This window comes from Brettanomyces bruxellensis, chromosome 5 (genome assembly GCF_011074885.1).
Source record: "Brettanomyces bruxellensis chromosome 5, complete sequence".
Classification (NCBI taxonomy): domain Eukaryota; kingdom Fungi; phylum Ascomycota; class Pichiomycetes; order Pichiales; family Pichiaceae; genus Brettanomyces; species Brettanomyces bruxellensis.
This window is the reverse complement of record NC_054686.1, coordinates 379,167-404,764: the sequence shown is the minus strand read 5'-3', so window position 1 is coordinate 404,764 and position 25,598 is coordinate 379,167. Positions and strand designations below refer to the sequence as shown.

General features: G+C 38.6%; 11 protein-coding genes across 11 annotated transcripts; 7 read left to right on the top strand and 4 right to left on the bottom strand.

The window, feature by feature from the left end:
* Nucleotides 1-352: 352 nt before the first annotated feature.
* Nucleotides 353-2,341, top strand: HSA1 (Heat shock protein 70 1; the record flags this gene model as incomplete). Its single annotated transcript, XM_041282697.1, has 1 exon — nt 353-2,341. One exon carries the CDS (start codon nt 353-355, stop codon nt 2,339-2,341), a length of 1,989 nt encoding a protein of 662 aa, XP_041135473.1.
* A 556-nt stretch (nt 2,342-2,897) lies between these two features.
* On the top strand, nt 2,898-6,356 carry BRETT_004200 (uncharacterized protein; the record flags this gene model as incomplete). Its single annotated transcript, XM_041282696.1, has 1 exon — nt 2,898-6,356. One exon carries the CDS (start codon nt 2,898-2,900, stop codon nt 6,354-6,356), a length of 3,459 nt encoding a protein of 1,152 aa, XP_041135472.1.
* A 111-nt stretch (nt 6,357-6,467) lies between these two features.
* On the bottom strand, nt 6,468-8,449 carry BRETT_004199 (uncharacterized protein; the record flags this gene model as incomplete). The annotated part of the gene is made up of 2 exons (XM_041282695.1): nt 6,468-6,654; nt 6,705-8,449. 2 exons carry the CDS (start codon nt 8,447-8,449, stop codon nt 6,468-6,470), a joined length of 1,932 nt encoding a protein of 643 aa, XP_041135471.1.
* A 454-nt stretch (nt 8,450-8,903) lies between these two features.
* Nucleotides 8,904-10,340, top strand: BRETT_004198 (uncharacterized protein; the record flags this gene model as incomplete). Its single annotated transcript, XM_041282694.1, has 1 exon — nt 8,904-10,340. The coding sequence occupies one exon, from the start codon at nt 8,904-8,906 to the stop codon at nt 10,338-10,340; it is 1,437 nt and encodes a 478-aa protein (XP_041135470.1).
* An 807-nt stretch (nt 10,341-11,147) lies between these two features.
* Nucleotides 11,148-12,512, top strand: BRETT_004197 (uncharacterized protein; the record flags this gene model as incomplete). Its single annotated transcript, XM_041282693.1, has 1 exon — nt 11,148-12,512. The coding sequence occupies one exon, from the start codon at nt 11,148-11,150 to the stop codon at nt 12,510-12,512; it is 1,365 nt and encodes a 454-aa protein (XP_041135469.1).
* Nucleotides 12,513-13,115: 603 nt separating this feature from the next.
* Nucleotides 13,116-15,449, top strand: LEU1 (3-isopropylmalate dehydratase; the record flags this gene model as incomplete). The annotated part of the gene is made up of 1 exon (XM_041282692.1): nt 13,116-15,449. One exon carries the CDS (start codon nt 13,116-13,118, stop codon nt 15,447-15,449), a length of 2,334 nt encoding a protein of 777 aa, XP_041135468.1.
* A 261-nt stretch (nt 15,450-15,710) lies between these two features.
* Nucleotides 15,711-18,014, bottom strand: BRETT_004195 (uncharacterized protein; the record flags this gene model as incomplete). The annotated part of the gene is made up of 1 exon (XM_041282691.1): nt 15,711-18,014. One exon carries the CDS (start codon nt 18,012-18,014, stop codon nt 15,711-15,713), a length of 2,304 nt encoding a protein of 767 aa, XP_041135467.1.
* Nucleotides 18,015-19,083: 1,069 nt separating this feature from the next.
* Nucleotides 19,084-20,787, top strand: BRETT_004194 (uncharacterized protein; the record flags this gene model as incomplete). The annotated part of the gene is made up of 1 exon (XM_041282690.1): nt 19,084-20,787. One exon carries the CDS (start codon nt 19,084-19,086, stop codon nt 20,785-20,787), a length of 1,704 nt encoding a protein of 567 aa, XP_041135466.1.
* Nucleotides 20,788-21,108: 321 nt separating this feature from the next.
* Nucleotides 21,109-21,498, top strand: BRETT_004193 (uncharacterized protein; the record flags this gene model as incomplete). Its single annotated transcript, XM_041282689.1, has 1 exon — nt 21,109-21,498. The coding sequence occupies one exon, from the start codon at nt 21,109-21,111 to the stop codon at nt 21,496-21,498; it is 390 nt and encodes a 129-aa protein (XP_041135465.1).
* A 749-nt stretch (nt 21,499-22,247) lies between these two features.
* On the bottom strand, nt 22,248-23,831 carry BRETT_004192 (uncharacterized protein; the record flags this gene model as incomplete). Its single annotated transcript, XM_041282688.1, has 1 exon — nt 22,248-23,831. One exon carries the CDS (start codon nt 23,829-23,831, stop codon nt 22,248-22,250), a length of 1,584 nt encoding a protein of 527 aa, XP_041135464.1.
* A 1,088-nt stretch (nt 23,832-24,919) lies between these two features.
* RPS26B (40S ribosomal protein S26-B) lies at nt 24,920-25,279 on the bottom strand (the record flags this gene model as incomplete). The annotated part of the gene is made up of 1 exon (XM_041282687.1): nt 24,920-25,279. The coding sequence occupies one exon, from the start codon at nt 25,277-25,279 to the stop codon at nt 24,920-24,922; it is 360 nt and encodes a 119-aa protein (XP_041135463.1).
* Between the last annotated feature and the right edge of the window lie 319 nt (nt 25,280-25,598).

Below are 25,598 nucleotides of genomic sequence, written 5' to 3'. Positions count from 1 at the left end.
CTATTGCACTCCATTGTCTTACAGCCGCATACATGCTCTTAGCAGTTTTTTGCAATTAAGTGGAGAAAATTCACATAGAAGGAAAAAGAGGATCCTGGAAGCTACCGGAACAAAGTACAAGAGGGCACCCAGGATCAATTAAATGTGGCAGCAAGCCGAAGGGCATATATATATAGGGGTAGTTTTGTCAATAACCCACGATTCTGTAGCAATTTATAGTAGTTTATTTTCATTTCGCTTCAGTGTGAATATTTAATTGTCTACTATCGAGCTTAATTCGTTAGAGCAACAAACAGAGCTTAGAAATAAAGCATAACATATATACATACACATATAATCATAGTACAAAAGAATGACTAAGGCTATTGGAATTGATTTGGGTACTACGTACTCATGTGTTGGTCATTTTGCAAATGACAGAGTTGACATCATTGCTAATGACCAGGGTAACCGTACCACTCCTTCTTACGTGGCTTTCACAGACACCGAGAGATTAATTGGTGAGGCTGCCAAGAACCAGGCCGCCATGAATCCTACCAACACTGTCTTTGATGCAAAGAGACTTATAGGTAGGAAGTTTACTGACCAGGAGGTGCAGAATGATATGAAGCACTGGCCGTTCAAGGTTATTGATTCTGAGGGAAAGCCAAAGATTCAGGTGGAGTACAAGGGTGAGACGAAGGTGTTCACACCAGAAGAAATTTCTTCCATGGTTTTGACTAAGATGAGAACTACAGCCGAGGCTTATTTGGGAGAGAAGGTGAAGGATGCCGTGGTTACCGTTCCTGCTTATTTCAACGATTCGCAGAGACAGGCAACTAAAGATGCCGGTACCATTGCCGGTTTGAACGTGATGAGAATTATTAACGAGCCTACCGCTGCAGCTATTGCTTATGGTTTGAATAAGGAGAAGGGAAGCGGTGAGAAGAATGTGTTGATCTTCGATTTGGGTGGTGGTACTTTCGATGTTTCTCTTTTGTCCATAGATGAGGGTATATTTGAGGTCAAGGCCACTGCAGGTGATACCCATTTAGGTGGTGAGGACTTTGATAACAGATTGGTTACTCACTTTGCTAATGAATTTAAGAGAAAGTACCACAAGGACATGACTGGCAACCAGAGAGCATTGAGAAGATTAAGAACCGCATGCGAGAGAGCCAAGAGAACATTATCTTCCTCAGCACAAACATCCGTTGAGATTGACTCTTTGTACGAGGGTATTGACTTCTACACATCAATTACGAGAGCAAGATTTGAGGAACTTTGCTCAGATCTGTTCAGATCCACTCTGGACCCCGTCGAAAAAGTTTTGAGAGATTCAAAGCTTGACAAGGCTCAAATAGATGAGATTGTGCTTGTTGGTGGTTCCACAAGAATTCCAAAGATCCAGAAGTTGGTTTCCGATTACTTCAACGGCAAGGAGCCAAACAAGTCCATCAACCCTGATGAGGCTGTTGCATACGGTGCTGCAGTTCAGGCTGCCATTTTGACTGGTGATGAATCATCAAAGACTCAGGACTTGTTGCTTTTGGATGTTACACCATTATCGTTGGGTATTGAGACCGCCGGTGGTGTGATGACAAAGTTGATTCCAAGAAACTCTACAATTCCTTGCAAGAAGTCGGAGATCTTCTCCACATATGCTGATAACCAGCCAGGTGTTTTGATTCAGGTGTACGAGGGTGAGAGAACCAGAACCAAGGACAACAACTTGTTAGGTAAGTTCGAGTTGACTGGAATTCCACCTGCACCAAGAGGTGTTCCTCAGATTGAGGTTACCTTTGATATCGACGCAAACGGTATCTTAAATGTTTCTGCAGTTGAGAAGGGTACCGGTAAGTCCCAGAAGATCACCATTACGAACGACAAGGGCAGATTGTCAAAGGAGGAGATTGATAAGATGGTCTCTGAGGCCGAGAAGTTCAAGGCTGAGGATCAGAAGGAGGCTGACAGAATCCAGGCCAAGAACACTTTGGAGTCTTATGCCTTCTCCTTGAAGAGCACTGCATCTGACGCTAAGTTTGCTGACAAGGTTGGCGCTGATAACAAGGATAAGTTACTCAAGAAGTGCGAGGAGGTTATCAGCTGGTTGGACTCTAACCAGACTGCTGCCAAAGATGAGTTCGAGGACAAGAAGAAGGAATTGGAACAAGAGGCCAATCCAATCATGCAAAAGTTGTATGCTGCAGGTGGTGCACCGGGTGCAGCTCCAGGTGGAGCTCCAGGAGCAGGTGCGGCTCCAGGTGGTATGCCGGGTGGAATGCCAGGCGGTATGCCAGGTGCTGGAAGTGGTCCAAGCACTGGTGCCAACAATGGTCCTTCCGTTGAGGAAGTGGATTAAGCGATTGATCATTAGTTGAGATGCATTCGTTTAATTTGGTCTGTTGGTATTGCATTTTTTCGTTTTATTTGTATATTGGGAATAAATTAATTGATTTTAATGTTTAAAAATTTTGCCTGTGGGGGAGTTGCTTTATCTCTCAGGGATTGTAATGTTGTAGTATTTACATTAATTTCCACTTTGGGATCGATATTCCAGGTTATTTATCTAACAGTTCTCAGTGCTATATTCTGAACATCAAAGTAAATAATATTATATATACCATGAAAGTATAGAATAGCTTTGTGTTTATGATTAGCATAGCCTTTATAATAAACAGACTTGAACCGTAGCAATTTCGGAATTAAATTTACCATATTGGCAAACGAGGTAGGCCAACTTTGTGCTCCAAATTTTTTTTTCCTCCAATTTTTTTTTTTTTTTTTTTTTTGAGCCGAAGATTCCCAATCTTTCAATGTACTACTACTACTATACCTCTCACACTTTCCCTAATTCACCTTATTATAAACTATAGTGCTGGCAATTTTGAACACATCCAATAACTTACATCAAGGATATGCCCACAGATATTCCTGTTTGCCGGATTTGCCGGTGTGAAGGTACAGATGATGCACCTTTATTTCATCCCTGTAAATGCCGTGGATCAATTAAATATATTCATCAAGAGTGCTTGGAATCATGGCTGAAACATTCACACAAAGAACGTTGCGACATTTGTAACGCTCCATACACATTCAAAACAGTGTATCAGCCAGATACACCAGAAGTTCTACCTTTTCCTCTTATTATCGGTAGAGCGTTTTCCCATTTCAAAGTAATTTTGTACCACGCCTATCTTAGCATACTTACTCTTGTGTGCATAGTGATACAGGTACCAGTATTTGTCTCCTGTGTGGACAGGTATCTTGATTGGCTTATTGGCTGCACTGTTCCATATTCAGATTACGTCTATGGCTTTTTATACGGCGAGGAGATACCAGGAAGAACACCTAGTGATTTGACAGATAATTTTCAAAAACTACAATTGATTTTCGATAATACGTGGTTAAAGGGTCTTATGACGATTAGTAAATACACACTTGCATTGGGATCTATGATGCTCATCCAGGGATCGGTACTCAGTGATGAAGGTTTCAACAAAATTATCAAAAAGAAAATAGGGCCAGAGCCTCGGATGCATCAGATATTTGATATATTGCATCAACGACAACTTCGAAGATTAAATCAACAAAATGAAAATGGTGTGGTAGATGAGGGTGATATTGATGGCCATAACAATGAAAACAATGAAATGGATCCGGAAGATATTCAAGAACTCGTTCATATTGCGAACAGAATGCTTGAAGAAGAGCACCGTAATAATCCTGATAGGAATCATGATTTACCCGCTCAATTTCGTGCCAACGACGATAATTTACTTGCTGAACCTGCGATGAATGAAGATATTAATGATGAAGATGCTGCCGTTCAAAATGACAATGTGGGTCGTGAGGAAAACAATGGCTTCTTCAATGGTAGAAAAGGTCCTATATTTGTTCTTCAGACAACTGCATTTATTGATGTTGCTGTACCAGGTGTTTTAATTTGCTTGAAAACAATTCCTACTTTATTGGGTATGATAACCGTCGGAATAGCTGACATGGCTATAAGACTTCTGCTTTCATTACTAACAAAGGCATCAACTTTCTTACACGCCTACATTCCCATTTCAAAGTCATTTTACGAGTTAAAGGCTCCGAATACCGTGATGCAGTTGTACAATTGGATTTCAGAGAAAGTCGTGGTTCAAAAGATTACTGGGTTCTTTCTTTCGAATTTTGTTTATCCATGTGAAAATGCGTACTTGAATACGATTAACTGGACGCCAACTACCAATTTGTTCGAGCGAAGGGCTACTGTTATAATTGGCTTTAGTGTTGTTCTATCCTTGATACTTTTAATAATGCGTAAAATGGAAAGCGTTTGCAGTCAAAGCAATCCTTTATCGGGCGGCTATCGTTCAATATACACGGTTCTTTTGGAATTGGTGTGTGTGCTAAAGATTTTCGCTCTTGTCATGATCGAATGGCTAGTGTTTCCATTATTTTGTGGATATCAGGTTGAGTTCGCTTTAGTGCCATTTTTCAATGAAAACTTGTACACCTACAAAATAGAGCCGCCACTTTTTGGAACACTTGATTTTAGCTATGTGCCATTATGGTTCATCGGTACATTCTTCATGTACTTCTTTGCTGCCTTCGTCAGTATGATTAGATCAAATATATTGCGGGAAGGTGTTCTTTTCTTCATTCGTCCATCAGATGACCCAAATATCAGGCTTATACACGATGCCCTAATGAGGCCATTCTTACTCAAACTTAGTCACATTGGCTTATCTGCAATAATCTACAGTTTATACATACACATCGAATTTACGATTGTTACTTGGGGTATCAGGCTATTTTCCCCTGTAAAGATATTACCATCCGTTACAAGGGCTTCAAACTTTGAAAGACTCGGATATCTTGCTCTTTTCTTTGTTGGATCCTTTTCAAAGGACAAAATTATTGACTATTGGAAGTTTGTGTTCAAGTATTCTTGCTCAATACTAAGGTTATCATCCTTCCTATTAGGGGAAAAAATACCGTCTGAAAGAGGTCACGTTCTTTACAGGAACAAGCTGAATCACGCCCTACACTTCCATGAAAAGCCAGACTTTTCAAATCCAGTTACCGAGCATGAGGCGGGAAATTTCTTTAAAGAACACAAAGAGGTCAATTGCTGCTTTGTTCCAGACGGAAATTACGTGAGAGCACCTGATAATGATCAGGTTGGACGTAAATTTGTTAGGACATTATTTGTACCAGTCACCAAGGATGACAAATTGCTAGCTCCAATTCCTCCTCTAGTGGATGATGAAGAAAAGTACAATCCGTACGGTGATGAGGAGCCATTGAATGCAACTACTTACACTGTTGTTTACCGCCCTCCAAATTTCAGAAAGCGGGTATTCTCACTTTTTGGATTGATGTGGACCTTTTCAATGCTAATTACGCTATTCATATATGCTTTCTGTATCTTTGTTGGCATTCTTTTTGAACTTTGTATGTCCTTTGGTGATAAATCAACGAATTGGGGTTTAGATTCAGATATCTTTACCCTAGATGTCTGGAAAAGTACAATTGTTGTCTGTATGATAGTGACACTCGGAAAAGTTTTTGATATTGCGACACACATAATGACAGAGCAGCAGAGCAAGCCAGCAGATAATGAGGAGTTACAAAATGAGGATGAAAATAACAAGGTGCCTAAAATTAATGAGTATACTTCCATTATAATGAAAGTGACAAAACATATCTTTTCTCGATGCAGAACAATTTTGGTACAAGCGGCTCCATATGTAAAAATGGGATTCACTTTTGTGATGCATTTGCTTACGGAGGTAATCATTTTGATCTTTGGTTTACTTTTGCCAGGAAACTACTTTGATGAGTATTTAGCGGGTATGCCAAATCAACATGGAGGCTGGGTGTTGCAGTTATATAGGGTGCTTCTTGCAGGTTTGACTTCCATATCGATGAATTATGTTAGTGGCCTTGTGATATCCTTTAACCCGAGATTATCAATTTCATTTAAAATTAGGCATCAAATCTTCATTGTCAGCTTTTTGATTGCAGCTATATGGCTAACGAACGCAGCAATTTATGCTTGGAAACATCCAGATGATAATTTCCATTGGCTACTTTCTCCTCCATTGGAGAATGAAGGAACTAAATTTAGTCCAATGATAAAATATTGGGTCTCCCTAGCAACTCAAAGTATGACCATTAGACTATGCAATATCCTTTGCTTCTCTATCTGGATAATTTTCTTATTGATTGTGTTTATAAAGAAAGCACGCGCGTTTTTCAATGAAGTCAATAGTCAATTAAAGGATGAATACTACAGTCGTGGTAAAGTTCTTGCCAATGCATCCGATGATAGTCAGGATACTACAAATACTTTAGAAACAACCGAAATCAATCGGGAAGAGTGATTAGAGTGATCGGTTATTCTGTCGGCAAAACAAATTTTATATAGTAAACTAACATACTGGTTAATGACTTTGTACTTGTGACAGCAGATGTATCATAGATTAAATATAAAGCTAAGAACCTGTAATAGCTTCCTCCTGGGACTTGATCGTTAGATCTGTATGCGCTTCATTACCTTCCATTTGCAACCCATGCTCATTGGCCAGGTGTAGCATACAGATAAAAAGGAACGATGTTGATATGTCATCCTTTTGCTTTGATTTATACTTCTCAAGAGTGTCTTTAATGATATCACTTAACCTTAACAGAGAAGAGTCCTTCTTCTTCAACAAAAGAGTAGACTGCCACACATGTTGTCTTTTAAAAGCTTGATATCAACCTTTTTTGAAGCTCTAGCGTAGTTAAGACCAATACCATTTGAATCATCCTGTGAACTGAACAGCATGTTGAAGTCGAAATCGCCAGAAATTCCTTGCATATCGTTATCGACTACTATATCTTCTTCATTTTCATTATGGGAAGATATTTCCAAGTCAGGGGCATCAGGTATATCATCATATTCAACATCATCAACATTTCCAGCAGCATTCGTAAGTGTGTTTTCGTTTGTACTTTGAAGACTTCTTTTTCTGAACACATTGATTTTACTGTCCGGCTTGTCGAATAGGGATAACAATCTTTCCGAATTCCATCGTAGATCATCAGGCAATGTGATACACACCTTATTGTCCAGCTTTGGTTGACGTAACACCTTCTTTTTCCCTTTACGAAATAAAGTCCTCTCCTCTTTCTTCGTGAAGTCTTTCGTAAAATCTATAACGGCATGATGCTTACCCCCTTTTAACGTATTACCTCCTGTACTCCTCAAAACTTCTATTTCATCAGTGCCCTTATTCGGGTCCGATTTCATCAATTCTTTACGAAGAGTATTGCCCATTTTACGTTTGAAGAGTTCAACTTTCCATGAATTGGTATTACTGCCACTCCAATTCGGATTGCTGGAATCGAGAGCACATAAAGCCTCCTTATCAATTTTCTCAATTTCATATTCATTTCCGACAAAATCATCAGGACCTGCTGAAATATGCTTGTCTGCAGTTTGGTGTCCATCATCATTCTCATCTGATAGCAATTCTCTAGGCTCTTCCACATTGGCAGGATCATTTAAATCTAATTCAGCATTTACGTTCTTACCGGTTTCCTGTGGCTGAAGAATGGAATCAATAAATGTACTTGCCGTATCGGTATCATCCAATGCACTTACAAGAGATCCCATTGACCGACAAATAGTGGCGCTTTTAAACTCTGCTGAAGCATTGAATTTATGCATTGATAAGTATTCTTGCACATTCTTCAATGTATCAGGAGAAGCTTTATCGGGTTCACAACGAGTTTCATTATTATCAGCCGAAAATGGAGTCGAAAGTAATGACTTCGATAATGTCTCATCGAAAACAATTAAACCTTTCGAGTTAATTTTAAGAACATTCATCAATAAGGACTTCGCACCTCCCTCATCAAACTCAGCAATCGCCTTCTTAAATAGAGGATCAACGTTTAATGCTTGATCATAATGCCTAATTTTGATATCATGGAAACTATCTTGAAGGGTTAATTTAGGTTTCTTATTTCTTGCTGCACGCTTTCTTATATTTTCTATTGTATTTTCCTCTTGAGAAACATCGTTACCCGATTTAGAGCCGCCAGATGTAGCATTTCGTTGATTAAGGCCAGATAATAATCTTCCCGTATCTGCTACAATAGAATCAATTCTATGAGAAAAGATCTTCATGCAGCTATCTAATGTAGCACCGGCCTTCTGGAAATTTATAGATGTTCCATCCCGACCACGCAATAAATTCATATCATGAAAATAGTCAATTAACGCAAAATCCCATGTATTTTTAGAATTGATCTTATTGCTTGTAGCCATTCTGATTGCTTCTTCAAAATCTAACTTACGGGCAGCTTGATTCATATTTTCTAACCTATCATCCGGCAACGTTCCCAGACTTCGATCCTCATCTTTAATATCGTTCAGCAATCGCCTTCTCTTTGTTGCACTTTCGTATAAGACCTGTTCTGATGATGACATCAAAAATATATGTATCCTCAAATATATTGGACCTTATCAAACTTATGATAGCGTAATCCACCATGAAAATGAAAAAGGATGAATAATTGGAAAATAATAATAATAGCTTAAGCATCCGACCCGAGAACAAGCCGTCAGGTAATTAATTCATCATTTCATGAAAACTTAGAGTGCCGTCTGTTTACGTCGATAGTCTAGAACCCAATATCCAGGATTTATCTTTAGCTTTTTTTCGCCTGCCCACAAAGCACAGAAAAAAAAGAATAGTAATCGTAAATTCTCTGACAAGGGGAGGGAAAAAAAAATAGCGAAAAGTCAGAAAAAAATAAAAAAGAACACCAAATATGTTGGTCAACACACGAAACAAGCAGTTACAGTATATACAAATTCTTAGATTGTACATTTCTGCTCCGTCTTTTTATCAAAAACAAAGAATAGAAGAGATACCTACATAATGGGGGAAGAGGATTTTGCCAGTAAGGAGGAGATCAAAAAGATCTTTACTAAGTTGCAAAGGAGATCAGCAAACAAGAAATGTTTTGATTGCGATTCCAGGAATGCGACCTGGACGTCAATTCCATTCGGTATATTTGTGTGTCTGAATTGCAGTGCAAGTCATAGAAATATGGGTGTGCACATCAGTTTTGTCAAATCTTCTACCTTAGATCAGAAGTGGACTTACAAGCAATTGAGAATGATGAAATGTGGCGGCAACGACAAATTCAAGGAGTTTTTGAACAAAAATGGTGGATCAATATATTTAACACGTCCATTAAAAGAGAAATACACAAATCAGATTGCCAAGAATTACAAGGAGAAATTGGAGGAGCGGGCTGCTAATGATGCCATCAGACATCCAAAAATTCTTGAATGGGATGACGGTAGTTCTTCTGATGACGAGATTAAGGCATCAAGTTCTAGCACAGATGACTTCTTTACCAAATGGGAGAGCTCATCAGGTTCGGCTTCTGCAACACCTTCACCTCTGTCTTCAAGTACAAACTTATCCAAAAAGCAGGGTCACGCAGATGACGCATCGAAGTCTGCAAGCTCTCGCAAACTTTCCAGTACTAGTAGTCTAACCAGCAAGCCAAAGAGAGGATCATTGTTGAGAAATGGACGTAAGACTAGAAATATCTTAGGAGGCGGTGCTACCAATAGAAACAAATCAAGATTACACGTTAAGAAGGTCAACGACGACATTGACTTCGATGCATTTGAGCAGGAAGCAAAGAATGAGGAAAAGGAGGCCAAGGTGCTCGGCGTTAAGCCACAGATAAATGAGAAGGAGTTTGGTGTTGAAACAACGAAGAAATCTGAAACTGCAACAAGAGTTTCCCCGTTAACATTATCTAAAGTTGGCTCAGCTGGAAAAGGTATTCGCAAGAATTCTTCTGCAACTGCTTCTGTAGACAATGAGCAGGCCGAGGAACCAGCTATCACCGAAACAAGGCAATCGTTTGCCAAGCTTGGATTCGGTATGACAGCTGCCTCCCCGTCTGATAATGCAAAGGATACAAATCGTGGCAGAAGAGCAAAGGATGTTAAATATACGGGAAATGTTGCCAAGAGATTCGGCGGTCAAAAGAGTATATCGTCGGATCAATTTTATGGTATAAACGCATTTGATAAGGAAAAAGATCGTGAGGCAAGAGAAAGACTTAAATCCTTCACGGGTGCCCAATCTATTTCATCATCTCAATATTATGGAAACAATGAGGATGAATTAGAGGGTACAAATGCTGAAGGTGGAGAGATCGAGCAAAGAGTGGCAGAAATTGCCCAAAAATATGTTGGACAGGACATTAATGTTTTGAAGGCGGCTTTACAGGAGCAGGGAGAGAAAATAGGAAAGAAGCTTGGGGATTACCTAAGGGACGCTCTGAGGTGATGGCTTCATGTAAATGCTTACTTTGTTTTAAGATAAATTACATTTTTCTTTGAAGGAGTGAATAAGAAATATTTTGAAGTAACGCTATAAATAGATGGAATCGGAATCCCTTACTATAAATAACGTAGTTACTTGGATACATCCTGGATAAAAGAGATATGGCGGAATTGGAATAGGTGTAGTCTTGACGTCTTACAGACGCAATCGACGCAGACGAAAAATTAAGTAGTAGGACCACGATCACAAAGGATATAATCTATTTGTTATACCGAGCGATTGGTCCACTTACGAAGCTTGGTTTCCTACAAAAAACTTGCATGCCACTGAAATTGGTCGAGTTAAAAGGCTCAGTTGAAATTTTTTTAATTGGTGAAGAATGAGCTCCGAAAATGCAGTGAGTCAAAAATAACCCGTCATGACTAAAACATTTTGATTGCTTACAGTACTGACATAATTGAAGTTTCATCTAAAAAATTTCTGAATTTGTTGATTATTTACCTAACATCAAATGGAAGATCAATCCTCAATACTATCAAAAGAAATAAAGGGGAAAAATTATATTCAAGAAGGCGGCCAAAAGTACTACGCCACTTGTTGCCTGATATAGAAAATCCTGCTTCGAAGTAGAAAAATATGGGAAAAGCGAGAGGTAAAAAAAAAAAAAATTCTTTAGAGCACCACTGGAGAAGAAAAATAAAGATCATTCCCCATTTCAATCCTCTTTTTATTTCCAAAACACGCATCAACTCCACGATATTTTATAAGCAAACCATCGAAAATTTTTGAACAGTATTATCAACTAAGGATATGACTGAAACGGTTGCAATTATTGGCACTGGCCCGGTCGGGTCTCTTGCCGCTCTAGGATTTGCCCATAAGGGATATAAAGTTACGCTTTTTGACTTAAGACCAGACCCAAGAACTACCGAAGACACAAAGCTGAGATCAATTAACTTGGCTGTAAGTGATAGAGGAATTTCAGCCATGAAATATGTAGATGGAAAAATGGCCAAACGTTCTTTGAGCGAAATAATTCCCATGTATGGTAGAATGATTCATGATCTGAGCGGTCACCAGCAATCACAGAAATATGGGCTACATGGCGAGCACATTAATTCAATCGACAGAGCAAAGCTAAATAAAAGCCTTGTCAATGAAATTGAGTTGTTCAATAAAAATAACTCCAACGAAATAACCTTCAATTTTAAATGCAAGTTTCTAAATATGCATATTTTGAAGGATGAGGATTGTGTTCAGGTGGAATACTTGGACAAAAATTCCAAAAGGTCATATGCAAACTTTGATTTTATAATTGGAGCAGATGGTTGTTACTCAAAAGTCAGGAGTGCACTTATGAAGTATACTCGTATGGACTATCAACAAGTTTACATAGACATGTGCTATTTGGAACTTTCAATTCCGGCAGGGCCTAACTCATCTTTTCTTATCGATGCAAATCATCTCCATATTTGGCCGAGAAAATATTTTATGCTTATTGCACTACCTAACATGGGTGGATCTTTTACTTGTACAGTTTTTGGACCATGGAAATTAATGGAATCGTTGAATACAAAAGAAAAAATCAAAAGCTTTTTCTCAACCAACTTTCCCGATGCAGTTCCCCTAATTGGGGAAGATCATATTGTGGAGGCATTTTTGCACAATCCCAGAAATGCCCTAATGCATGTTACATGTAGTACTTATCATAATACAGATAAATGCATTTTAATTGGGGATTCGGCACACTCAATGGTACCATTTTACGGTCAGGGAATGAATTGTGGATTTGAGGATATCAGAGTTCTTCTTCAGATGCTAGAGAAAAATGACGGAAACAGGGCGGTCACGTTTGAAGAATACAGCACAACAAGACATCAAAATCTTGTTGCCATTCTTAAGCTTGCGTTAGATAATTTTTATGAGATGTCCACAAAAGTTCAGTCACCTTTATTTTTGCTCAGAAAAGACGTCGACAACGTATTGGGAAGATTATTTCCTTCTCGCTGGATTCCTTTATACACGATGGTCTCTTTTAGATCTGACCTCCCATATTCTGTGTGTATAGGGACCGAAAATAGACAAGCTAAGATTGTCAAATATGGTTCGTATTCAATTTTGCTTGGCATCACTGTTGCCCTGTTGAAACATTTTATTCAACGTGCGGGCAAATAAAATCCTTTTTTTTTTTTTTTCACTCATCCCAAAACGAGAGGTGAAAAATGAGCCGGTTAACGGAAGATGCATTTTCATGCGTTTGAAAATAACTACAGCCAAGATGATTCATACGTTCCTTATTTATTTACACTTTTTTTTCTTTTTCTCTTAGATTTTTGACCTTTTTTTTTTTGATCGTTGATTACATTGAATATTTATCCTTTTTTGACCAAGAAAAGGCCATGTGTATTTTTGAATCTAATAAGCTGCGTGCTTGTAGGCCTTAAATTTAAACTGTAAGTTTCTTCCGCTCTCGCGAATGACATCCAGCAAGATATTCATTGGCTGTAAATTCTCCGGAAACCGGAGCAGGACCGGTACCGGCGACAGGAAATTTCGTCATTGTGCTTTATACCGCAAGAGACTGAAAATTTTCTCCAGCACCCGGTAATTATAGTCATTTGCCAGAGATTTAGGGCGGTTCCAAATTTTCAATACACGCATTCTTATAAATAGTCTATGTTCTTTACCTATTCATTGGGATTTGGGAAAGCGTCTCTTCTCTAAACATATCAAAGCCCTTTGTCCAAAAGGAGTATACTTAAAAGTACTTTTGTTAAGATGTCTTCCGAAGCTGCTAAAAAACAACCTAGAACATTATACGATAAGGTTTTCGATGCGCACGTTGTGCACAAGGACCCATCAGGATCATATCTTCTATACATTGACCGTCACTTGGTTCATGAGGTTACTTCACCTCAGGCATTTGAAGGTTTAAGAAATGCAGGCCGTACTGTGAGAAGACCAGACTGCACCTTGGCAACTGTTGACCACAATATTCCTACTGACTCAAGAAAGAATTTCAAGAGCATCTCCACGTTCATCAAGCAGGGAGACTCTAGATTGCAGGTGGAAACTTTGGAGCAGAATGTCAAAAGGTACAACATTCCATTCTTTGGAATGACCGATACCAGACAGGGTATTGTTCATATTGTTGGTCCTGAGCAAGGATTCACTCTTCCAGGTACCACTGTTGTTTGTGGTGACTCTCACACTTCCACACATGGTGCCTTTGGTGCATTGGCATTTGGTATTGGTACCTCAGAGGTCGAGCATGTTTTGGCCACACAAACCATTATTCAGGCTAGATCAAAGAACATGAGAATTCGGATTGAAGGTGATCTCGAGCCAGGTATCACCTCTAAGGATCTTGTTTTGCACGTCATCCACGTGATTGGTACCGCCGGTGGTACGGGTTGCGTTATTGAATTTGCTGGTAAGGCCATCAGAAACCTTTCGATGGAGGCTAGAATGTCTATTTGTAACATGTCTATAGAGGCCGGTGCAAGAGCTGGTATGATTCAGCCTGATGAAAGAACCTTCGAATACGTTAAGGGAAGACCATTGGCTCCAAGAGGTGCTGAATGGGAGAAGGCTCTTGCATACTGGAAAACGCTTTATTCCGACGAGGGAGCCAAGTTTGATCGTGAGGTTGTGATTCAGGCCAAGGATATCATTCCAACTGTCACCTGGGGTAACTCTCCACAGGATGCATTGCCTATCACAGGAAAGGTTCCAGATCCAGCTACGATCGAAGATCCTTCCGCAAAGAGTAGTTGCATTGCCGCTTTGGAATACATGGGCTTGAAGCCAAACACTCCTTTGAAGGACATCTACGTGGATAAGATTTTCATTGGTTCGTGCACAAACTCCCGTATTGAGGATCTTCGTGAAGCAGCAAGGGTGGCTCGTGGACACCATATTGCTAAGAACATTAAAAGAGCATTGGTTGTTCCAGGTTCCGGTGCAATTAAGAAGGAGGCTGAGGAAGAAGGACTCGACAAAATTTTCAAGGATGCTGGATTTGAATGGAGAGAGGCCGGATGTTCTATGTGCTTAGGTATGAATCCGGATATCTTGGACCCATACGAGAGATGCGCATCCACCTCAAACAGGAACTTCCGTGGAAGACAAGGTGCTCTTTCAAGAACGCACTTGATGTCACCGGCTATGGCTGCTGCAACTGCAATCTTGGGTCATTTCTCTGACATTAGAGACTTTGACTATATTGACAGCGTCGATAAGCCAAAACTTCCTCTTAGTAGCGCTGAGGAATTGGAGAGGCTTCAAATTGAAAAGCGTGAGCTTGATGAGGACTTGGCAGAGCCAGCTGCTCCTCACGATGGAGTGGATGATAGCGCAAAGGTTACGGAAGAAATTTCTTCAGAACAGTCAAAGGATGGAAAGTCATCTGGAATGGAGAAGTTTGTTACATTAACGTCTGTGGCTGCTCCATTGACAAAGGAGAACATCGATACTGATGCTATCATTCCAAAGCAGTTCTTGAAGACTATTAAGAGAACCGGTCTACGGAAAGGTCTCTTCTACGAATCGAGATTTGCCAAAGATGCAAACGGAAAAATGGTTCCTACGGACTTTGTTCTTAATGTGGATCCATACACTCATGCTAAGATTTTGGTGGTAACAGGTAAAAACTTTGGATGTGGATCATCCAGAGAGCACGCTCCTTGGGCATTGAAAGACTTTGGTATCAGATCCATCATTGCTCCTTCATTTGGTGATATCTTCTACAACAACTCCTTCAAGAATGGTTTGTTGCCAATCAGACTTCCTCAGGAGGTCATCGAGAAAAAGCTTTATCCATTGGCTGTTGCCAAGAAGGAGCTTACTGTGGATCTTCCAAATCAACAAATCAAAGGCCCAGATGGATCTGTTTTGGTTGACAACTTTGACGTCGAAGACTTCAGAAAGCATTGCTTGTTGAATGGTCTCGATGATATTGGAATTACATTACAGAAGGTCAAGTTCATCGACGATTATGAGAAGATTAGAAAGAGTAAGTTCTCATTCTTGGAGGGTGGCTCTAAGAGATTAATTTCTCCGGTTGGGGAGGTCAACAAGTCGATACATGGGGCTAAAGAATCTGAATGGTGAGTATTTTTGAAAATTTTGTAGTCGATCTGTTTGTTGTCTTTTAATGAAACTGACAAGTGGCTATATGTAACTTATGTGCCATTTTTAATGTGAAAAAAATAATACTTAACGTAACTAAAAATAAGATGCTTTGGACAGTCGTGCATGCTCTACCAAAAACATATGTGTGCAATCATTAAAATACATTGAACGCAGCCTTCCCCTATAATATACATATTCTATAAAATAAAAAAGACGACAAAACAAATAAAAATTGGCGCATCATCTACTAATTATGATATCATTCCGGTCCATGGTACCTTCCAAGCTTAAGTTGTTCTCATTAGCCAGATGTAACAGACAAATAAAATAAAAACTTGTCGATAAATCTTTCCGAGAACGAGGATCGTACATATCAGCCGTGGTCCGTACAATCTCACTTAATTTCAATTTGGATTCGACCGCATCAGCGCCATTTCGCTCCGCCGTATCATTACCACTTTTCTTGTCCGTCTCTGTAATTGCAGAATTTTCATCATCTTTGAGTTCCGAACTATTTCGTTTCTTTATAGTCCATTTATCATTTTGTCCGATGGCAGTCCATAAACGTTCCTTCAACATTCGTATATCGACTCTCTTTGATTTCCGTGCATATGTTAATCCATTCGTGTGCTTTCTTGTTTCTGGAAGTGCAGCAACCGGTGCTTCAAATTCATCTACATTATTTGCGGGTAGATCATCATAGCCACTTTTATGACTAGCAGAGGAAGCATTAGGATCCATATCATCATTCATATCCTCATTACCAAACTCCATATCATTATCATTGTCTCCCCCAAAGAAATCATCATCCGAGACACCAGTTTCCACAGTATCCTTGTAGACATCTGCAAAGAAAGACTCATCTGCAACTTTTGTCGAGTCTTCGCGCGATATATCACCAAAGACTTTTCTTCTTTTAGTTAGGATTGTGTTGATTCTACTGTCCGGCTTTAAGTTGAGACATATTAGACGCTTTGTAGTAAATTTAAAATCTTCCGGCAGACAATTGAATTCGGGATTAACTTCCATTTCCTTTTCAGGAAGCATTATTTTCGATATCTGACCTGGTTTGAAGATATCTTCCTCCTGAACATCGTTCTTGTCGTTTAAAAAATCGAGAAATGGCGACTTCTTGGTAGGCAAAGTCTTTTTTGGTATTATTCTTTTACCATCTGATAATTTGGTTTTATCATCTAAATCAAGTGCTGATTGATGATATTCATCTTTCAAAAATGTCTTTACCTTGGATATTTTCCAATATTCAGGTCCTCTCCAATTATCACCCGATAACTTATCAAAATATTTGGCAATTGCAGCCCTATCACTATCATCAGCAGCCTCAGATGAATAATTATTTTCATCCAAACCAGTGGCATTTTCATCAAATAGTCCTGTTAAATTCAAACTTCTGAATGTCGAATCCTGATCATCATTACCCATACCTTCTTCCAAAAACAACGAATACTGGGATCTATTTATTTTAGTTGAATTACCTGTACTGTCCTTGTCGGTATCAAAATCGAAACCGTCCTCGGCGTTCTCATTTTCATTAAACACACCTTCTTCCGGTTCAGAAGAAATATCCCCAATTTGATCCAATATTTGCGTGACACTAGTATCACCAGCATCAATTCCCTTTAAAGAATTTAATGATGGACATATCTGCGCATCATGTTTCATTTGTAAGGCCATATCTCCTAAAATCGAAATACCTTTACTAGAAACCGATGTTGGTACGCTTTTCACCTCATCCGTATTATTTCCGGTTTCAACATTCGGTTCCTCTATATTGGTAACTTGTTGATCATTTGTAATAATATGTACAACCGCTTGTTCTTTCATGTCGTTATTCGGCACACTTGGAGAAATTGGTGCCTGTGTGTCAGAACAATATTCAGAACCTTTCGCCGAATCGTCTTTCCAGTTTACAGGGTTTAACACTGATTCTGGTGTTTTTCCCACAATGACAAACATAACTTGACCTTGACTTGACATCTTGAGCATATTCATTAATAAACTTTTGGACCCGCCCTCATCAAAATCTGACAACGCCTTTTTGAAAATGGGGTTTGCAAAAAACTGAGTTTCCAAGCTTTTGGTTTTTATCTGATCAAAGTTACTAACCAAAGTATTCCTGGCTCTATTTTTTCGGTATTTTCTCTGCTGCTCCCGCCTTTTCTCAACAACATCATCATCATCTGATTCTTCTTCTGAAGCATTATTTCCATCATTTTTTCCACCAGGCAACTCACTAGAACTTAATCCTGAAAGTAAACGTCCAGTTTCTGTAGCAGCCGAATCAATTCTCGAAGAATATATTTTCACACATCCATCCAATGTAGTTGATGCTTTTTGAAAATTGATACCATCGCCTTCTTTGAACATCGAAAGATCATGAAAGTAGTCGATTAATGCGAAATCCCAGCTATTCGTTGAATTTATCTTATTGTCTGTGGCCATTCGTATCCATAGCTCAAAATTTTCACTAGTAACAGAAACTGCAGTTTCCGTACTAGTGTTGATTCCAGCCGCCGGCCCAGACATTCTATTGGAACACGTTGTATACTTTCCTAGCAGTAAATGTACAACGCAACACAACACAACACCCAAACAGCTTATATGACAAACCCTTTTAGATACCTCTAGCTATCGTAACGCCTTCAAGCTCTTAACGCCAATAAATAATAACAAAAAAGCGATCTATGAGTAAAGAAATCAGAAGTGTGATGCAGAAGCACAAATGATGTGTATTAAAACCTTGAAAGAAGGAAGCTGTGCTAGGTCGCAAATAAATTTCGATATCTGATGGATAATCAATTTTTTCTCAGCAGGTAAGTAAGGTAAACAAGCAATCTTAAAACAAAACAAAGCGAAACGAAAATGGAACAATAGGAAGAACCGAGACGGAAAGAAGAAGAAGAGAAAAAAATTATGCCGTAGACGCGTCAGAAATACATTACCAATAAAACCCTAAAAGCAATATTCTATTGGATTAATACTGGAGGTGTAATAATTTCAGAAATATGCCTTTGGATTATTGGATCAAGTGATTCACAAAACATCATATACAGCTTTCACAGCAACAAGTTACTGGTGCCTTTATTGAGAAGCATTGCGCTTTGTTAAAGAGGGTTCCACAAAGAAACATAATAACCTTGTGATTCATCAAATTTCATGCATTAATATGGAACTCAAAGAAAATTGGTTCAACTGTTTTTTTTCCAATCGTCGGCTGGCAGGTGTCAGACTACAGATCATTACTGAAAGTAAAGGAATTTATATCATGAATTCGGGGAATGTTGCTTTCTTATATAATTCTTCGTGATGTTCCCATAGAAAATACTACTGAGAGAAAGAAAGTATCCCATAATATCAATTAAAATCCTCCCTTTTAAAGTATAGCGCAATAGTGCTTCTAAAAAAACACTAATGGGGAAATCAAGGATTTCATTGAGCTTGTTAAAAAATCAATCAACAGTTTGATACCTATAATTCAATTCTGAATTTTATTAATAGGGCCAGATATCCGTACGTATATCATGCTTTACATACTTTAATAATCTATAAACCTTTCTTCAAAGAATAGTAAGAGGGGCAGTTTGTATTTCACAAGATGGACCGTAAGGCATGTGAAATAACGAAATTCCTTTTGGACTGGAACACACTATTGACAAATGTTCCGGTTGACGGCTCGATAACGGAGATTTATTTCTGCTTTATCTTTTCAAATTATAGCAAGGGAAAAGACAGGGTTTCGTGGCAACAATTTATAAAGTATCTAAGGCTATTGAACAAGATCGGAAATGGTCATGTTTTGGAATGCCGTCCAGAAAATGCCCTTGATTTAATGTACGAAGATCCATTCAAATGTTTCAACAAAATCACATACATAAATAGACTGGCACTCATAATCATTGCTAAAGAAGAACGTGCATTATCTAAAAAGGAGCCCCGCTTGTTAGACGAAAAGGATATGGAAGTTAAGAAACCAAAGGAGAAGGGTGCAATTCCTAACGAGAAAGGTGAACAGTTAAAGATGCTCATGGATTTAGTTGAGGGTCCTGATTATACTCCAAAAAGACGGTGGAACGTTATTGAAACTCTTCCAGAGAAAATATTGCACACGTCAAAACTAACTTTATCCGAATCTGACAGTATATATAGCATTACATCAAGATCTGGACGCTTGCAGCAGATGGAAATTTTACTAAAGAGTGAATGCGCATCTCATCAGCTAATGAGGGAGAGATCACGTCTGCTAACCAGAGTCCAACCATTTTATGATTGCTGTGAGATTGCAGATCATGCAACACAACTTTCGCCGCTTATCGATTTTAATCGTGCAACAAATTACTGCAAGCTTAAGTCTAACGCAAACATTTCTTCCGGGAGCCCAATTGGGAAGTGTATCAACGAGAAAATGCACTTTATTCCAATTATACAGCCACAAACAGACATTCGATTGGGCGACTGCTCTTATTTGGATACTTGCCATAAGATGAACACTTGCCGGTATGTGCACTATGGCCTCCTCATGCCAGAGGCACCACCTGATTCCGAAACAAGGCGTAAAGTTGCTGACCACGCATCAAGTAAAGCATTGAGAACAGGCCTTTATACGAGGGGACAGGCCATTAATGCATCAGCAATGGAAAATACACCGCCGCAATGGATTCGATGTGATGTGACAAAGCTGGATTTAAATGTCTTAGGAAGCAACTGGGGAATTGTGCTTGCAGATCCAAGTTGGACGATCCACATGAACCTTAACTACAGCAGTATGAAAGACGATGACTTGTTATCACTAAGAATGGATAAACTACAAGTTGAAGGCTTGTATCTCTTGTGGGTGACAGGAAGAACAATCGAAATGGGTAAAGACTTCCTAAAAAAGTGGGGCTATAGAGTTGTGAATCAAATAACATGGGTGAAAACTAGTCAGCTAGTGCGTACAATAAGCACAGGGAGAACAGGTCATTGGCTAAATCACTCAAAGGAACATCTTTTGGTTGGCCTGAAGGGAAATCCTAAATGGTTGAATCCAGGAATGGATCCTCAAATCTTGGTGTCTTCAACACGAGAAACGTCCAGAAAGCCAGATGAAATTTATGGTATAATTGAACGACTAGCAGGCTCTGGAGTTAAAAAACTCGAGATATTCGGTCGTCAACATAATACCAGGCCTGGATGGTTAACTATAGGAAATCAATTGGAAGAAACTCATTTAGTAGAAAAAGAACTTCTAGTTAGATATAATAGGTGGGCTGAAGAGCATCCTGGCGACTCCTTAAATTCGGTTCGCGTGAGTAGCCAATAGGAAAAAAGAAAAACTTTGGGATACTGATTTTCTTCTCATTATTTTAGGATGGGCTACTCTGCCTGAATGTGCCGTGACAATTCACAGAGAGCGAGAAAAATGTCATGATTTTTGTTATCGATACATCTTGCATTATTGGGCAAAATCAAACTTTGGGATTAGTATGTACAAAAAAATAATAAATAAAAAAAAAAAAAAAAATTCGTATGATAAATTGTGCGTGGAAAGCTTGTTGAAGCTTAATTTGCGTACCTCTTAATGCCTCCGTAAGTTACTGAAGACCACAGCAATCCTCAGAGTTTCAAGGCAAATCATTGGAAAATGTTCAGATTACTAGCTACAAAACAAACAATTAAATCAAATGGAAGAAGATTCTTAAGTTCTTCATCTATCTTGAAAGCTGACCCAGCAAAGGGTAAGAAGTTTGCAGAGAAAAACGAAGACATCATCAAGCACTCGCAAACAAGTTCTGCCACATGGAAGAAAATTTCACTTTTCTTAGCGATTCCTGCAATTCTAATATGTGCAGTTCCAGTGTATAGAGTTGAACAGGAACACGCTAAACATAGAAAAGCTTTAAAAGCCATCCCAGACGACAAATGGCCAGCTGAATACGAGTATCAAAACATTAGAAGAAAGAAGTTCTTTTGGGGTGATGGAGATAAGACTTTATTCTGGAATGAGGGCGTTAACAGACACGTCAAGAACTAAGATGCTTCGATTGTGATATGATTACTCTATATTTTTTCTTCAGCACGTATTTCACTATGTAGCAGTCAAGCAGTCACGACAAATTGGGTTGCAGATGGATATTTTTGTCATGAATCGAAATTAACCTGATATATTTATGCATTGCTGCTTGAAACATATTACAGATTTTGTTCCAAGGTCCACATTTGAAATCGGCTCAACTAAACAATCAAACAACCAGCTACGTTTCTTCTTTTTCATATATTCGATGTCACCAAGTTGTGACAAATTTAGGTTCTATTTATTTAATAAAAGTATTGCTACTATTTAATTTGTATTTCTGGGGACATTCATGCATTTGTGTTGGAAAGAAAATTAAGAGGCATACACAAGATAAGGACGATTGGAGTAGAATACAATAGACACAAGAAATATGAAATGTTTAACATTGACAGCATGGTAAAACACACGTGAAAAATTGGACAGGGATTAAAGGAGTAAAGCAAGAAAAGAAAGGAAAGAAAAGAGAAACCAAGAAAATAGATGGAGACGTTTCATGACAGATTAGAGACTTCTGCTTCGTTCTAAGTCTAGCTGAAGGCCATAATGCATGTAGTGACATTATTAATAGACATTCATGGCAGACAGGAAAGTAGAAGCAGGTGCACAACAAAGTAAAAAGTAGAAAGAAAAAGAGAGGGGAAGGAAAGGTGGAAAAGAAAAGAAAGAGAAGAAATAAAGACAATTCCACACTTTATCCAAAATAAATTTCAATGTGCCGAAAATATATATAGATTGTTGGTAGCAGCAATTGCTACAGTATTCTCCTGTGGATGCCAGCTCAAATGGAGAATGGCCTTCTTGAAGTCGATATTGTCAAAGTCCATCTTATGTGCCATAGAGAGATTCTTACGTTTAGTGGAACCCATTCTCTTGGTTTTGAATGCGGACTTATCCGCTTGCAGAATGACGCTGTTTTCCGACTCCGTCTCAGAGTTACACTCTGGTGTCACACTGTTTTCGTATATCATGAAGTTGTTATTATACGAGCCTGTCATCACAGACTTGGAGTCACCACTGAATTGCACCTCAAACTTATCGAAGATAGCGTCATTTTCGTATGTATCACACAACCTGTCTCTCAATTGTTCATGAATGTTGATAGTCTTGACAGGCTCTGTTTCCATGTTAATATCCCAAATTTTGACGGTCATGTAGTCGCGACTGGCTATATATCGTCCGTTAGGAGAGAACTTGACATCTGATATAGATGATGTTATTTCTGTAAAAAAGTTATGATTCGAGGGATCAACATACTCTTCAAAGACCCTTGCATGATTATCGCAAAGGGAATTAACTCTCATATCATTCAGCTTTATGAGGCCCTTCGACGATGCATACATAAACAGATTGCAATCTATTGGATGGAATTCCGCGGATGTTATAACCTCTGTCAATTCTTCCATATTAACCGGTTTTATGTCAACAATGTTGAACGATTGGCCGGCAACAGCCAAATTCCACAAGTTGATTCGAAGATCATCTGCGGATATGAACGTTTCTTCATCAGAATTCACACTAATTGAATTAATGTGGTACGCATGAGCGTTAGCATAGATCTTTTTTGGCTGTGCGGCTGTTATTGTGTCATGAACCGTGAGTCTCGGAAGTTTTAGATTTGAAACTGATTTAAAATAACTATCCATCTGCTTCTCACTTTCTGCATCGAATTTATTTCTTATGATACCATCATCATTAAATGTCGAAGCATCTGCATTACCGCCACTATCATTTTCGGATGATACAAAATCAGAATTCGACTGAAATGACGAAAGCTGTGATGCTACGCTTGCGGCCGGTCCAACATTAGTGGATTCTGAGATTTCGTTTGACAATGATGTATAAGAAGAATCTGTATGTACTCCATTTGAATCCACGTCTCTGTGGGTAACTGTATTTTTGAAGTCTATCATATTGTTCTCTTGAACAACCTTTATTTGCTTCTCAAAAACCTTCCAGAGTTTGATTGTTTTATCATTAGTCGAGAGAAGAAACTTGGAGCTATTAGATCTCTTTAGCCACTTGATCTTGTTAATCTTCTCCTCAATTTCTAACGATTTAAGGTAGTCAAACTCGGCATCATGACTCTGAAACTCTGTGTAAAAACGATATTCACAATTTTTTTTATTTTCATTTCGTTCGAACAGAACAACTCTACCTCCTCTATCACCTGTAGCTAAATATTCCCCTGTATCGTCAAATTCCACAGTAGAAATTATGTCAGCCTCTGTGATATTTTCTATATCGCCTTTATCGCCAAAACATTGGCTAAACCTCCATGTTGGATTATCCATTATAGCAAAGTATCAAAGAATACAGTACGAATGACGACTATTCAACTGAACACTTTCGTTAGATGCAAGGTATAAAGAAACGGGAATATTAACAAAGAAAACAATTCCACTTAAACGGTGTTGTATAAAATTTGATCGATAGTTGTTGTATGACTAAATAAGCGATTCGTTCTGTAACTGTAAGTAAAGTGACTTTTCCTGAGAAGGGCCAAAGATGTCACAATATGACGAGAAGGAAACCACAAACAAAGCAAAATGAAGACACAAGTATGCAGTTGGGGATTTCAAAGTAACCGTTACTAATTGATAAAGCAGTTGCCTGTTGTAGAAAAGTGAAAACGGTCAAGTAAAAAAAAATAGTTAATGACTGTAAAGATCTTCGATAAACTGATGTTTGTATTTATTCGTAGCAGCATCTCTTTCTCCTATCTGCAGTATCATACATTTTTACTTTCGATCGCTCATTAATTACTACTGGCTTTTTTCTTCTACTTTTTTTTTCCTCTCCGTAGTAATTTCATCAACGCTTCTCGATCCCTGTTCTGGCTTAATTCGGCATCGTCAAATTTATTGCAATATTCTCAGTTTGTCTGACGGCTTCTACGAACTCCGTTCATATGCATTATATGATTTATCTTAGTAAGATAACTATACAATCACATTGAACAGCAAGAAATATTAGGTATTAATACTTGTCGAATTCTTGGTAGATGAAGACAAAACATTTTGATCTGGGCGACTTGTCTGTAGCTATTAACTAACCCCTCAGCGCTGGTAGTCAGATGTCAGAAAAGCATTATTAATAATACGCTAAAAACCTGATCTTCACTTTTCGTTCAATTTAATCTACATACTGAATCACAGCAAAAGCATTCGTATAGTATGTGGCAGAATTCTGTGGGGGCCTCAAATAAGTAATACAAACTGAAACAACGACCAACGGCTTTTGCAAAAGGAAACCAATGAATGAACCTACCTTTTTTACACCAAAAACTGTCTACAATTGCCGCGACGACGAAAAGAATACAAATTAGAAGAGATATGATATTGAAACTAAATTTTATAGACCAACTTCAACACCGATGTGCTTAGTTTGCTCTGGTGGCAGCAGCAGCAGGGTTAACTCTCTTTTCTGCGTTGTATCTTCTTCTGACAGGTGGTCTTCTGACCTTTCTTCCCTCTCTCGATCTGACTCTAACAATTCTTGCGTGAATGGCGCAGGAGACACAGTAGTGCAACTTGTTGTACATCTTTGGGATTGGGTACTCGTCGTAGACGGAAGCCTCAGAAAGATCTCTGACAGCAGCGGCCTCAACCATGTTTCTGATGGACATTCTCTTGATGGCCTTGTCCTTAGGAACACATCTGGAACAGTTGACACATCTAACTGGCTTGACGTGTCCTCTACCCTTTTTGTTTCTTCCGTTGGATGCTCTCTTCTTAGGCATTTTGATCTAATGTAAAAAAGACGATTATGTTAGTATATTGAAATACTGGAGACCAAAACTCAACTATCGCATCATAGCTATTTTATCATAGTGTTCATAATCATTTCAAATGCTAACATGATTCAATGCTTTCCGCTTAATAAGATATTGCAATGGTGAAGCAACCCCTTTAATATATTCCTCCAAAAGTGACAAATGAACATCTCACTAGATTACTTTCATTCAAACATTATCCTGAATGTACATGGCCACCATTAATGGTTATCAATATGCTTAAACTTTGGTTAAGTCTTTTATCGCAGAATATCCTCGATGAACT